General features: G+C 42.1%; 1 protein-coding gene across 1 annotated transcript in view; it reads left to right on the top strand.

Moving 5' to 3' along the window:
* The first annotated feature begins 2,865 nt into the window (after positions 1–2,865).
* The window catches only part of LOC109928669 (T-complex protein 11-like protein 1), a 33,983-nt gene continuing 21,536 nt past the window's right edge, over positions 2,866–15,312 (top strand). Inside the window, exons 1-2 of the mRNA XM_048612112.1 lie at positions 2,866–2,890; positions 5,063–5,254. Coding sequence (XP_048468069.1) covers positions 5,107–5,254 — 148 coding nt within the window. The 5' untranslated portion in view covers positions 2,866–2,890; positions 5,063–5,106. The remainder of the gene's footprint in view (positions 2,891–5,062; positions 5,255–15,312) is intronic.

The raw sequence follows: 15,312 nt of genomic DNA, 5'->3' as shown, positions 1-15,312 counted from the left end.
TGGGGACCCTGCAGCCCTCTGGACTCAATATTGAGTTCAATAAATTTAGGGCCAGACCTCTCCGATGTCTTTATCCAAACCCCCATGCATTAGGTCTTGTTAACACACAGTCAGCTATTACACACAACCCATTGGTAGCCACTAACAGTCTCCATTAATAGCTATTCACCCTTCTTGTCAGATCATTAGCCACTCCATTCTGTCCAACTATTCTTCTCTCCCTTTGGGCTCTATCCCCACCTTACCCCCACCCCACCCTATCATCTGCATATAAACCAACATTTTCCCAGCTACCATCAGTTCTGAGGAAGGGTCACTGGATCCAAAATGTTAAGTCTGATTTTGTTCTTTACAGATGCTGTCAGACCTGCTGAGCTTTTCCAGCAACTTCTGTTTTTGTTCAAGAAGGAACACAGACTGGCTGACCACTTTTCAGAACACCTACTGTCTGTAAAGATGACCCTGAGCTTCCTGTTGCCTGCCATTTCAACACACCACTGCATTCCCTTGCCAACATCTCTGTCTCGGGCTTGCCGCACTGCTCCAGCAAAGCTCAGCACAAGCTGGAAGAATGAGGTTGTAGACTTGCTCGCCGAGCCGGTGTGACATCGTCAGTGCGCCTCTGGTGAAGCGTTGCTGTTCTGTCCCACTTGTTATTTATATGTCTCAGTTTACTGGGGTGGTTGGCATTACTTCCAGTTCTGTTTTTCAGTGGTTTGTATATTGGGTCCAGTTCAAGGTGTTTGTTTCCAGTTGGAATGCCAGGCCTCCAGGAATTCCCTGGCATGTCTCTGTTTGGCTTGTCCTATTATGGATGTGTTGTCCCAGTCAAATTTGTGTCCTTTGTCCATGTGTATTGAGACCAGTGAGAACTGGTCATGTCTCTTTGGCATTCATCTATCCTCATTGTCAGTTTTCTTCCAGTTTGTCCTATGTAATGTCTCTCACAGTCCTTGCATGGTATTTTGTATATTACATTAGTTTTATTGGTTGTGGGTATGGGATCCTTTACATTCGTTAGTAGCTGTCATAGGGTGGTTGTTGGTTTGTGGGCTACCCTGATACCTAGGAGTCTGAGTAGTGTTGTGGTCATCTCTGATACGTCCCTGTACAGTAGGGTGACTAGTGAGTCTGGCCGTGTTGTGTCGTCTTGTTGTGGTCTGTCGTGGAGCTAATGGCAGATTGTACTTTTTGTGTCTCCATTACTTTTAAAAACTCCATATAAGTGCTCCTGTTCTGCTTTGCGCTGTTCCGGGTTGCTGCAGTGTGTTGTGGCTCGTTTGAATAATGTCCTGATCAAACGCTGTTTATGGGAGTTGGGGTGGTTGCTGTTGTCATTAAGTATCATTAAGTATGTGGTCTTTCTGAAAACAGAAAAGATACATGAACACCAACCAGCCACCAACAGAACTGACCAGTTCTCACTTGTCTCAATACACAGGGACAAAGAAGGACAAGAATTCAACTGGGACAACGCATCCATAATAGCACAAGCCAAATAGAGACATGCCAGGGAATTCCTGGAGGCCTGGCATTCCAACTGGAACTCCATCAACAAACACATTGAACTGGACCGATATACAAACCACTGAGAAACACAACTGCAAGTGATGCCAACCACCCCAGCAAACCGAGGCATATAAATAACAGTGGGACAGAACACCAACGCTTCACCGGAGGTGCACTGATAATGTAACCTAGCAGGATGACAAAACATCTGCAATCAAACACACTGGCTTGGCGAACAAGTCTACAGACTCATCCACAACCCGAGCTACAAATCTTCTCAAAAACTTTAGACTGGAAGAATAGCTCCTCATTTTCTGGGGATCCTGCAGCCTTCAGGGCTCAACATCGAGTTCAATCATTTCAGTCAAAAACAGACATTGCTGTTGCTCCAGCAATCTGTGGGTCCTTGTTTTATTTCAATAATTTAATAACTTGAACACCTTCTTCCATGTCCTTTACCCATCCCCCACACCCCAGGCGCTGTCAATGACATGGGCTACTTTCAGCACAGCTAACCCACTAATCCTACTCCTAGTCCCCATTATCAGCTTTTCTTCCTCCCTGGTTTAGTATTAACCAGCCCTTTGTCTGCCTAACTGTCTTTCTCTATCACGGCTCACTCTACCCCCAACCCCTGCCTTCAGCAATATATACCACCTTCTCCCAGCTACTATCAGATCTGAAGAAGGGCCACTGGACTCGAAATGTTAATTCTGTTTCACTCTCCCCTGTGGTGCCGGAAAAAGGGCTACGTACTCCTGGAATCTTCCTGTTTGTATTGCACATTTGGCAGCATTTTGCTTTCGTGCAGTTCCTGCTCTGATACGGGCTTCACCAATTCGCTGTCGTCGCTGCGCTGTCACGTCCTCGGTTGCCATGGTAAAACATTGCTTATTTTTAAATGATGTTTTGATTCAGCGGCGACAACGGGACAATCCGGATTTGTGATTCCACCCAAATTCTTCTACATATTAAAGCGGGTGGCTTAGCTTTGGAAGGGCCACAAATGTAATTTTGATAGGGATTTCCTGAGCTGTTCAATGAGTGCATAACATTGTAACTGGCTGCAAGGGCGGAACTCCAGAGCTCTGTTTAGTTTCAATATTGGGAGGGACCATTCATTAGGGGCAACAGAAAAAACACAGAAAGTATTTACTGTGTCATGACTCACGTAATACATGTGCAGCTTTGTAAATATCACACATTGTAGCGTTATTTTTCAGAATATGATGAAAGATTATGCTCACAGTGTAGCATTGTGTCTGAATGTGTAAGTTTGTAGTGATAGACCCACCCCCTGCTGTTTGTAGAGTGGCAGGGCTGAGTTTGAAGTTACAAGCGGGAGTGACTCGTATAAACACTCCGAGCAGTCAACTCGCAGGTAAGGCAGCTCAACACAGGACAAGAACTTCCATTTCACTCTTTTCTTTTAAAAAAAAAGACTTTCGAAAATAATTCTTCACCACAGATTGGCAGGATCGACTGCTTGATTTTTTTTCCCCCTGAATGTCAGAAGGAAGGTGTTAAGGTTTTGGAGTAGATCTGTAGGTGTTAAATTTAACCTTGCAAATATGCTGTGTGCATTGCAGGATTATCCCTAGCTCTTGTTAAATAGTGTCGGAAAGGCTTAAATTCCGATTTTGAAATGTTAGTTTGTATTACGAGATTATATTTCGCTATTTTTGCGCTTATTCACCACAAACGTCTTGTGGTTGAATATCTAGGATGTGGGTCAGTTGGTTTTATTTTAGTTTAAAGGCCAGACTTGCCATTAAAACGAAAAAAAAATTAAAATGCAAATATTGGAAATCTGAAGTACCACCAGAAATTACGAGGAGGATACCGTACAGATCAGTGCCTGAGTCGGGAAGGCAAATTAACGATTAGAACCTCTGCGAACTCGCTCTGGTGGGAGGTTGCATCCAAATGTCTTAGATTTAGATTGAGACGGGTCTGGTGATGTCCCTTCCTCTTGTCTGTGCTTGCTACATATTTGGTGTTGATGCTGAGATACGCAAAGAGTGTACGGGACTGCAGAAGGTGACTATAGCAGCAATAGGTGCCCACGAACGCAGAAGGCACAAATTTGTGGCCATATCCCTGATGATTGGAATTCTCTCCGGTACCGTTTGTTGCAAACATTGTGGAATTCCGGGGCCTAGGGCTGGGTTCCTGGTTGGAATCTCCCGGGCACCCGCTGCCTTTAGCTGACTGCATCATCTATCAGAACAGCAATAGTGTCACTCAACCCCTGAATCTGTCCGAAATGGCTAATCTGCCATGGAATTTTGTTCCACATTCCCATAATCTCATATTTATCTAGCATCAGGTCTCGTTTGCAAAAGAGATTTCCACATTTCTTTGTGGGTAAAAGTGATGTCTAATTTCACTCCTAAGATAATAATAGGATCAAGAGTGGGTCAATGGGTCCACTGAGCTGCCTGCACAATTCAGAAAGGTCCTGCTGACCTAATTGCAGTTTTATCTTCACTTTCCTGCTTTTCCCCATTACCACATTCAGGTCTACGTCAATCAGAAGTTGTATTTGTGGTTTCATTTGTTGCTTCGGTTTCTACCTCCCAGTAGGTCCTCTCTGCCCTATGTTCCAGGGTGGGATGAGGCTTCCCCGCATTGGATTCACAACCATGGTTGATGGGTGGGGAAGTAGGTGGCCAGAGCTGGAAGAGTCCAAATAGTAAGCTGGATGTAGGGCTAGAGGAAGTTGTAAAGGTGAGAGGGAGGGATTTCCCATATCAGCATATTGGGTCCACCAACAACACATGGACTGCTGAGGTTCAAAAAGGCAGTTCATTACCACTTTCTCAAGGATAGCTTAGCATGAGCAGTAACTGCTGGCTCAGCGAGCAATGCCAACATCCCATGGTAAATAAAAAAATGACTATGTAGCAACTTATGACGATGATTCCAAAATAAGCCATGGTGAAACAATAGGAATTGGCATAGAGAAGCATAATGGGACACAGAGGGAGCAGGCTTCCATGGCTGAATGGTCTACTTCTGTTCCTAAGTTCCATGTTACAATGTGAATTGCTCTCTTTTACTTAGTGCATGCTGTACAAATAGTGCAGTTTTACCTTTTAAAAGTCATTTTGGTAAATATATTAAGGATTTTGAGGGCCACTTGTTTTTTAAAGAAAAAATCGAGGAAGAAAAGGGACAGTCATTTATACTCTCCACATTTAAGGTTCCCTTCCCTGTCAAGTTAACAAAAAAAATCTAGTGCTTTAACTGCTTTACTGTGCAGTATCTGGTCTGTTGGAACTAAAAGCTTGTCAGATTCTCAGCAACGCCAGGTAAACCTCTGTAAATGCAAGATCTTGTACCTGAGCATAAAACACCATAAAGGTTCTTAGTCATTAAAACTGATTGTAAAAGTGAGTTTTCCAGCACAGAGTCAACACTTAATAGATTGATTCCAAAGTCAAGTGGTGACAATTCCAAAAATGGAGGCTATTGGGAAGGTGCCATTAATTGTTGGACAGAAATCTTGTCACTCAGCAGTACCTTGAACGACCTGTCCTTCTTTCAACAGATTAATTTTCTGACTGGTTTAGAAAGGGGGAAAGCCCAGACAAAATGCCCAACAGTGAGGACACGAGCGATGCCTGTAGCAAAGGTCATGAGGAACCAAAGGACAGAGGAGCTTTGGCTGATGAAGCCAAATCTCCAACAGGAAAAGGTGACACCATTATGCCTGGCCTCTGCAAACCAGGGATTCCATGCTGTAAGTACAAAATGACCACTCTCAAGGCATCACTTAGCATGTCTCAACCACATCTCACTAACATGACATTTAAAAACCAAGACATCCACAACTGGTTTACACAGGTGCCTATGCTATAATGTCAGTAGTGCAGTCACACAAAACTGCTACTTACTCCACCATTTTTAAAATAATTTATTCACTGGATGTGATTGTCACTGATGAGCAGCATTTATTGTCCATCTCTAGTTGTCCTTGAGAAGGTGGTGGTGACCATATCAGTGTTGCCCACGAACTAGCAGAATCTTCATTCTGATCCTTACAGATCAATGACACAATAAGTGTTCATATTAATTATTGCCTATTAATTAACAATAAAGAAACATTAATCTAGATATTGGATCACATTGCACATCTGTAATCCACTGAAATGCCATTGCTTGAGAACACTTATTTGAAAACTTTGTGTAATCCTAATGATTAACTGAAAATGCTTTGGGAATGTCAAAATTGTCAAAGTTTTCACCTGCAGCAGCTTTCATTGTTGTTCATTTTCTGATGATAAAAGTTCAGACCTCTTCTTCAGGCTGACATTTGGAATTGAAGGATGAACCACAATTCTCCAAATCAGCAGCTTTTCCGACATGTGCCAACTGTCAGGTGTGATCCTCAGGCATTCCCACTAGATTAAGGGGGTGGGTACCCTTTGATCTGAATTAAATTTGGTGGTGTAATGAGCTCAGGATGTATGGACAGGGCATTAAGTAGCCTCAGGTGTCAGCGATGCATTGTGTGAGGAACTGGTGTACATGTACACCAATGTGGCATCATTCATCGCTTTATTGACACCTTAGGCTGGTATTTTACTGGAACACAGTCGGTACTGCCAACGGAACCAAATGCAGGTGCCTAGCCACACAACTGAACAGTGGGACCATGGCAATAAGACTGGGTCCACTGTGGCATTAAGGACCATTGAAGTGACCAGTGGTGACGCTGAAAGTGGAGGGAGAGGGCACCTCCATATTGAGGTACCCTCAAAGGGCTGGCATAAAAATATTTATGTACAAGTGCCCAGAGAGCCATCCCATGGTTTTTGAAAAGGAGAACCCTCGAAGGGCTGGCATAAAAAAAATTTATGTACAAGTGCCCAGAGAGCCATCCCATTGAATTGGATTTTGAAAGGGAAAACCCTCCAAATGTAGAATCAGGGCTATGGTGGATGGGGTAGCCATTGCTGATGGCAGATCCTTCTGTGGCTCACCTCCAATTGGCTTGCTGCCAAGTCACTAACATACACACTTTTGGTAAATTCCCATAGCTGAGGAAACATGTCAGGCTTTCCTGCTGATGCTTTCTGTTGCCATTTTGCCAGCCATCCCATCTCTGAGAGGCTGGTAATATTCACTATTACAAAGTTGATGTTGGGAATGTACTGTGTCTCTAAATACATGGTGTCCAAACCATTGTGCAAAATTGTTGATAACACAGCTACATCCCTTTGAAATAAAAACAGAAAGTGCTGGAGAAAATCAGCAGGTCTGGCAAAATTTGTGCAGAGGGAAACAGAGTTAACGTATCAAGTCTGACACGACTCCTCTCCAGAATTCTGTTTCTCTCTACATGGATGTTGCCAGATCTGCTGAGTTGCTGTGATACTTTCTGTTTTTATTTCTGATTTCCAGCATGTGCAGCACTTCGCTTTTATTTGAGCTCCCCTTTCAATTCTATTTGACTGTTGCAAGGATAACAATGTTCAACTTCAATGGAAATGCATGAATGTGCCAATTGCCATTTTAACTATGGTGACTGGACAGCAGTCTGGAGCAGGAATCCATTTTTCTAACATGCACAGAGGCCACGGGAACAATTATTGGGGAAAACGGTGAGTGGGATAATGAAGGACACCCCTCACAATTGTTTTGATATCCATTTCTTCCTCAGAGTTAAATGTTCATTCCCAACTCTAAGTGCTTGTGGCTCTGTCTGAGACCAATAGCAATATTCTTTGTGCCATTTAGCTGAGTGGATAGTTCAAAGTGAATTTAAACCTCACAGATCCAGCATCCCTTAACCAGCTCATATGAAACCCAATGGTTCATTAAATCTCTTCCAGGCATTTACAACATTAACATGAGGTTTGTTCAGATATAGTACTGGACACAGGAATTATGCTGTATAGAAACACTGAGAAATTATTTCCTTTGGCTGGGGATCTAGAACATGGGGGCACAGTCTCTGTTTAAGGATTCAATCATTTAGGACTGACATAAGGAAACGTTTCTTCATTCAGAGGGTGGTGAACCTTCGAAAGTTTCTACCCCAGCAGGTTGTGCGTACTCCATCATTGAATATATTTAAGACTGAGATTGATTGAGCTTTGATCTCTTTGGGAATCAATTGAGACGACACTTACACTAGCTGCTCTGAGCATGAAATTGGACAGAGCAAACCAAAAAGGCAAACTTGTAGCTTCCCTTTAGAAAGTCTAGCTGACTGATGACAAAGTTAACATATTTGCAAGCAATTAATAACAAATCTTGAACTCCAATTCAAACTTGCTTTGAATAAAGGCCATTGATCCCAGAGGTGGATGTAGTGGACTGGTTTCATCCTGGATGGGCTGGTACCCATCCTGACTTTGATCCTCATTCCAGCCTCCTACACTACACTTACATTATTAACAGAAAGAGCAGACTTGCAGCCCTGATTTTAACCACATTCAATATCAGTGGCCATTTCTTTGGAACATTAAACCTTTGAACTTACCTCTACCCCTTCCCCAGATCTCTCTGCAACTCCATCTCGCTCTTGCAGGATGCTCCTTAAAACCTACTTTTTAAATGACATTTATGATCACTTATCCTTGCACTTTCTGATGTGGCTCAGTGTCAAATGTGGTCTGACTATACTTCTGTGAATTGCTTTTGGATTGTTTTACAATGTTAAGGTAGAATGTCAATCTAAGTTGTCAATGTGTATACTGCTATTTTCACCACTGGTCACTGGGCTCCAATGCAGTTCAGGGAGAAGGAATTAAATTGTCATATTTCTGACAGTTGTCAAGTCTTCATTGTGAATTAAGTTCAAAGAAAATATAACACAATGCACAATGCTTTTGGGTGGAGTTTTCCCTTAAATGTTTATTGAGTGAGATTCTTGGTGCCAGTACACCATGGCATGCAGTGGCTCTTCTAACGCAGATGTCCATTCTTCACCTCATTAATTATATAACCGGACTCTTGGGCACCTTTCCTGTCAGATCACATGGCCGAAGGTGTAGATGAACTCACCATGGTTGGGTCTGTGAGGTGTTCATGCCATTGGCACCATATTTAAAGTGCAGCAACACACCAAAATAACCCATGTACCAGACTGACTGATACTCAAGACAAAAGCAATTCACACCAGGTTTCATCAGTAACAGAAAGAAACACATTTTAATGTAACACACATAAGAGCAGTGAAAAGAAACGATGACTAATTTATGTAACTTGAACCATACCCTCTCAAAATCGAAACAGACAATTTGAATTTAGATTTAAACAGGAAAGTCAAACTGTTTACCAGACATACTATGGATAGAAAAAGGACATTTACAGAATAAACAAAACCTCATTTCATTGTCATCATTAGAGCCTTAATTTCAGATTTTTTTATTGAATTCAAATCAAACTCTGCTTGAAAAAATCCTTAAAATACCCTGGCAAATTTGTCAAACATGATTTCCCTTTCATAAAACTATGCTAACTCTGTTTGATAGTGTTTACCTTTTCTAAACGTCCTGCTACTTCTTCCTTAACAGTCGTTTCTAGCATTTACACAAAGCCACATGACAGGGAGCAATAGTGGAGGCAAATTCAATCACGACTTTCAAAAAGAGAGTTGAATCCTTTACCTGAAGGGGGAATATGTGCAGATCTACAGGGGAAAGGCGGGGGAGTTTTATTTGGTGAAATGCTCTTGCAGAAAACATGACACAAACATGATGGCCTGACTTCCTGTCCTGTAACCATTCTAAGATTCAATTTAATATTGCCTGCTAATCTTCTCTCAAAATCTCTCTTTGCTTCTTATAATAACTTTGTCAGTTCCCTCTTGCATTTTCTGTAACCCTCCTGGTTATTAACTATGACTTTTGTTAGAATGATTTTGTTTTATTTTCAATTTTATTTTGTTTATCATTCAGGACACGTTTGTTTTGGATGCTTGACCCTTTAGCTTGAGGTGTTAAATTGTTGGGAGTTTTTTTTGAGAAACTGTACCGAGTCCCTCCTCAAGTCACTAAAAAATAATAATTCTCCAAGTGAACTTTATTGCATTTGATATTTTCAGATAACATTCCATAATTCCTCTAAACAAAATGATGTTGTTACCACTGTTACCTAATCGAATTCTTACTTTGACACTCCATTTGAAGTAATTCATCTCCCAGATTATGTCAAAGCAGTGTTTCCTTCTTTAACAGATGCCGTCCTGAGTACAGAATTAGAAGTCTCCTTTTTCTTTACCTTTGGACTGTTTTTCCCTGTGTCTGTTAGGAGAATTAAACTGGTCTAAAAGTGCCATGCCCTTGAAACTTGCTCATTCTTTTCCTTCTCACTATTTGTAACTTGACCTTTCAAAAAAAAACTCCCAATGATTTAACACCTCAACATAAGCCAGATAGATTCATGCTTGGAACCATCTGGTAATTACAGGCAAAGCTCACTATTGATACTCTCAAGAAGTTTTTTTTTCCTCTTTATTCATTCATGGGATGAGGGTGTGGCTGACCAGGCAGCATTTATTGCCTATCCCTAATTGCCCGGAGGGCAGTTTAGAGTCAACCGTCAACCACATTGCTGTAGGTCTAGAGTCACATATAGGCCAAACCAGGTAAGGATGGCAGTTTTCTTCCCTTAAGGACATTAGTGAACCAGATGCGTTTTTCAGACAATCGACAATGGGTTCATGGGCATCATTAGATTCTTAATTCCAGATATTTTATTGAATTCAAATTCCACCATCTGCCATGGGGGGATTTGAATCTGGGTCTCTGGATTAAAAGTTCAGCGATAATATCACTAGGCAATTGCCTCCCCATGTGAACCTTTGGAGAGGTAACAGAGAGACGCCCAGCAAATGGTTTTAGACAAGAAACAAAGAACCAGGTTTAAAAAATAGAGTAATTACATTTCTCACTTTCAACACAAAGGAAAAAGAAATTGCAAATTAATTTTCTTTTCTTTATTTCCCACCATTGATTGAGTGGATTTGTGCAGACTTTTAAGATGCGGATGGAAAAGTGCTTTATGAATAAAGAGCAAGAGCAGAATTAAGTATCGGTCTCAGAAACCAGAGCTACAATATGTGTTCCAACAATCTGACCATGTTGCATTTTCTTGAAACCAAACTTCTATTAATAATACATTAACAATTTTTATCTTTTATCTTATTAACTTTTATCTGACCCTCGTAATGGTAGGTCTCTTATTTCAATTCATAAATTCTCAAAAAATTAATTTAAAACTTTGGTGTTGACTAAACTGCTGTGCTTTTCTGGTATTTTAAATTTTCAACATTAGTTCTACATGTATGGAAATATCTGACAAAAATGTGTGCGCTATTCATTGAAAAGCACAGCATCCAACCAGCATCACTAATGCAGCCTAAGTGGTCGTTTATCTCAGTTGTTTGTTGATCTTTGCTCTGCACACTTGGCTGCCACATTAACAATGATGACCACACTTAAAATATACTTTGGTAGTTGTGAAGTACTTTGGGGCATCCTGAGGTCATGAAAGCTGCAATAAAAATGCAAGTACGTTCTATTACAAGATAATAAAATTAGGACATCATAAAGTGCAAGGAGAGAACTGGAACCATTTGCACCAGATACCAAGTTGTTACTAAAACAAAAATTGCTTGAGAAACACAATAGGTCTGGCAGCATCTGTGCAGAGAAAACAGAGTTAACATTTCTAGTCCAGTGACCTTTTTTTTAGTTCTTTGGTTTATGTATCCAAGTTTCTACTGTCTGGGAATGTAATGACATTTAAATATATAACACAACTGTGGCTTACTTGGTGACACTGTTGTCTTTGAGTCAGAGGTTTGTGGGTTCAAGTCCTACTCCAGGACATAAGTGCCAAATCAATGTTGCACTTTTGTCACTTAGATCAGGTTACATAGTCAAAAAACAGATTATCTGGTGATTATCACAGTTGGTATTTATGCTACCTCTATCCAAAACTACTTGCTTGTTTTCTCCAGTAAACAGTGACTACAATTCCAAAGTTATTCTTTGGTTATGTGTGCTTTCTGATGTTTTCTGAAAAGTGCCATATAAATGCAACAAAAACAGAAGTTGCTGGAAATGCTCAGGAGGTCTGGCAGCATCTGGGAATCAAAAATCAGAGTTAATGTTTTGGGTCCGGTGACCCTTCCTCAGAAAGTCACTCAGTTATCTCGCAATCCCTAATGTTGTTTAAATCTCAGAATTCTGTCAGAAAAATCTTTCATAATATAAAATGTTTTGCTGAATCACTAACTATGACCTTTAGGGTACAAGGACTACTTGTCTCCATTCCAAGCACAGAGTGCCAACTGAAACACATCCGTGATCATCTTTACCATTGCTCACATATCCAGGTATAAACAGATTCCAATGATGCCAGTCAGAATGGCAGTGGATCAGGCAGTGGAGATCTTTGTTATAGGCTCTATTCTTTCTGCAGAGGGGAGAATGTGCAAGTTTCCTTCTAAGTGTCTAAGGGAGGTTTAAGACAAAGCCTGTGGCAAATGGACTCATCACAGCCAAACTGTAGTGTCCACGACTACGATTACATGCAGCTGTACATTTCTAGACAGCCACTGTCTAGACATCCAGAGCAAATGAAGGGTGTGCTCACAGATTATAGCATGTCAATTTAATACCATTTCTATTCAGGTGTTAAAGGAATGTTCAGCATCACCTGGTGTAGTGAATTAATGTGAAAGCTTTATCACGTTCAGGATAAAGTTACTTTTTAATTATGTCAATTTAAGAGTCCCCACCTAATCATTAGTCAAAGCAAGGAACTTGCATGAAATTGGTCCCTGGTAACGGGTAATTCCTAGCTGTTTTGAAATGTTGCTACTCTACATGTGAAGCAAATGGATGGATGCAGTATGCTTTGTTGGAATGGAGACCCAGGGCTGTTGCTAGTTGCTTAAAATGGGCAGTGTCCATCTGAATTCCAAATAAAGTCAACAAACAAGAGCTTCCACCTGCACATTTACTGGTTGTCTCCACACTTATTGTAGTAGTATAGTGGCAGCCTGCAAGTAAACATTTGGCAAGGAATCCCACATTCACAGGCATGCTCGACAATGGCATCATGAATTAGGAATGCTGCTTTCAGCCTTCTACTTTTCAATACTTTTCACTACTGAGAAGCTTTAGTTCTCTGTGATACCACTAAAAAGGATGACTTGTTCATAGTGCCTACTTTAAGTACTTTTTTGGCTTGTAGTGTAAAACTTGAAATGATAGAACACTGAGCACCCTGAAAAAAAGAAGTTTTTCTTAAAATCTCCTTCTAAATATTTATGATTGTGGGCAATTTGGATGATTATTCTAACTATTCTGCAATAAAATTTGATCAGTTAATTATGTAGCATTAGATGGAACAATTATTTTAATTTATGCCACACCTTTAACTTAATCCTTACACTCACTGCACACGGTATCATCTACTGCCCATGTACAATGTCTTATTAAGTACTTTGGATGGATAATCAGACCTCCTTGTGTGTTTGCATACTGTTTATTTTTCATGAGCTTGAGAGGGTTATTAACTTGCTGTGAAACTAGCGAGCAGTTTAGTGTCATTGTGATGTTGTACTAATCCTGCTGTCTGAATGCTATCGATGACTTTGAGTTTAGCATGATAAGGACACTGGCTTGATATGTTCAGGGTGTAACTCTCACTTGTCTCTTGCATGCAGGGGTGGTGGTGTCTACTGCTTTACAATTAGATACATCAACACCAATAAATAGGACCTGATAAATTAAGTTGGTTTAGCAGACCATAGGGCTGCTCTCTCATTAAACACAGCCAATTGGTGGTGGTTTAACCTGACGGTCACCATACCTCAGACAAGGGGAGAGGTTGAGAAGGAGAGTCCTTCACGGTAACATCAGATGGTGTAGGGATCTGTTGGCATCACGCTGCTTCGCAAACCAACCGTCCAGCCAACTGAGCTAAACCAAGCACCAGCGTATGGAAAGAGTGAGAAGCTCGTTCCTCAGACCCAGTATTTTCAATGTGAGCATGAATCAGTGAGGGTAGTAACTTGTCTTTGAAGTGCTTCTGTTACTTAATAATCTCATGTGTCATTGGGAAATATTTTAGATGTATCAGAGATAGTAGGAACTGCAGATGCTGGAGAATCTGAGATAACAAGGTGTAGAGCTGGATGAACACAGCAGGCCAAGCAGCATCAGAGGAGCAGGAAGGCTGACGTTTCGGGCCTAGACCCTTCATCAGAAATGGGGGAGGGGAAGGGGGTTCTGAAATAAATAGGGAGAGAGGGGGAGGTGGATAGAAGATGGATAGAGGAGAACATAGGTGGAGAGGAAACAGACAGGTCAAAGAGGAGGGGATGGAGCCAGTAAAGGTGAATGTAGGTGGGGAGTTAGGGAGGAGATAGGTCAGTACAGGGAGGACGGATAGGTCAAGGGGGCGGGATGAGGTTAGTAGGTAGGAGATGGGGGTGTGGCTTGAGTTGGGAGGAGGGGATAGGTGGGAGGAAGAACAGGTTAGGGAGGCGGGGATGAGCTGGGCTTGTTTTGGGATGCAGTAGGGGGAGGGGAGATTTTGAAGCTTGTGAAATCCACATTGATACCATTGGGCTGCAGGGTTCCCAAGCGGAATATGAGTTGCTGTTCCTGCAACCTTCGGGTGGCATAGTTGTGGCACTGCAGGAGGCCCAGGATGGACACGTCATCTGAGGAATGGGAGGGGGAGGGGAGTTGAAATGGTTCGCGACTGGGAGGTGCAGTTGTTTATTGAGAACCGAGTGTAGGTGTTCTGCAAAGCGGTCCCCAAGCCTCCGCTTGGTTTCCCCGATGTAGAGGAGGCCACAACGGGTACAGCGGATGCAGTATACCACATTAGCAGATGTGCAGGTGAACATCTGCTTGGATGTGGAAAGTCTTCCTGGGGCCTGGGATGGCGATGGGGGAGGAGGTGTGGGGGCAGGTGTAGCACATCCTGCGGTTGCAGGGAAAAGTGCCGGGTGTGGTGGGGCTGGAGGGGAGTGTGGAGCGGATCAATGTGGATTTCACAAGCTTCAAAATCTCCCCTTCCCCTACTGCATCCCAAAACCAGCCCGGCTCGTCCCCGCCTCCCTAACCTGTTCTTCCTCCCACCTATCCCCTCCTCCCAACTCAAGCCGCACCCCCATCTCCTACCTACTAACCTCATCCCCTCCCCTTGACCTGTCCGTCCTCCCTGGACTGACCTATCTCCTCCCTACCTCCCCACCTACATTCACCTTTACTGGCTCCATCCCCTCCTCTTTGACCTGTCTATTTCCTCTCCACCTTTCTTCTCCTCTATCCATCTTCTATCCGCCTCCCCCTCTCTCCCTATTTATTTCAGAACCCCCTTCCCCTCCCCCATTTCTGATGAAGGGTCTAGGCCCGAAACGTCAGCCTTCCTGCACCTATGATGCTGCTTGGCCTGCTGTGTTCATCCAGCTCTACACCTTGTTATGTCTAATATTTTAGATGTAATGTCTTTGTCAGAACAGCGTGAATTATAATTTTAATGTAGCGATAAGAGAGAGCAGCTAGAAATTAACTGGTTCCAGCAATTGAGGATTTAAAACAAGATTAAATATAAAACATTTTAGAATCGTAATATGGTTACAACATAAGAGGCTTTCGTCCCGTTGTGTTTGTACTGGCTCTCTGCAAGAACAGCTCATTTTGTCCCTCTCCCCTGCCTTTACTTCATGGCCCTGCAATTTTTTCTTCTTCGGATATATATCCGATGTTCTTCTGAAAGCCATGTTTGAATCTGCTTTCAGCATGCTCTCAGACAGTGCAT

This window comes from Rhincodon typus, chromosome 25 (genome assembly GCF_021869965.1).
Source record: "Rhincodon typus isolate 14 chromosome 25, sRhiTyp1.1, whole genome shotgun sequence".
NCBI lineage: Eukaryota > Metazoa > Chordata > Chondrichthyes > Orectolobiformes > Rhincodontidae > Rhincodon > Rhincodon typus.
Note: the sequence above shows the minus strand (reverse complement) of the source record. Positions and strands in the feature narration are given on the sequence as shown.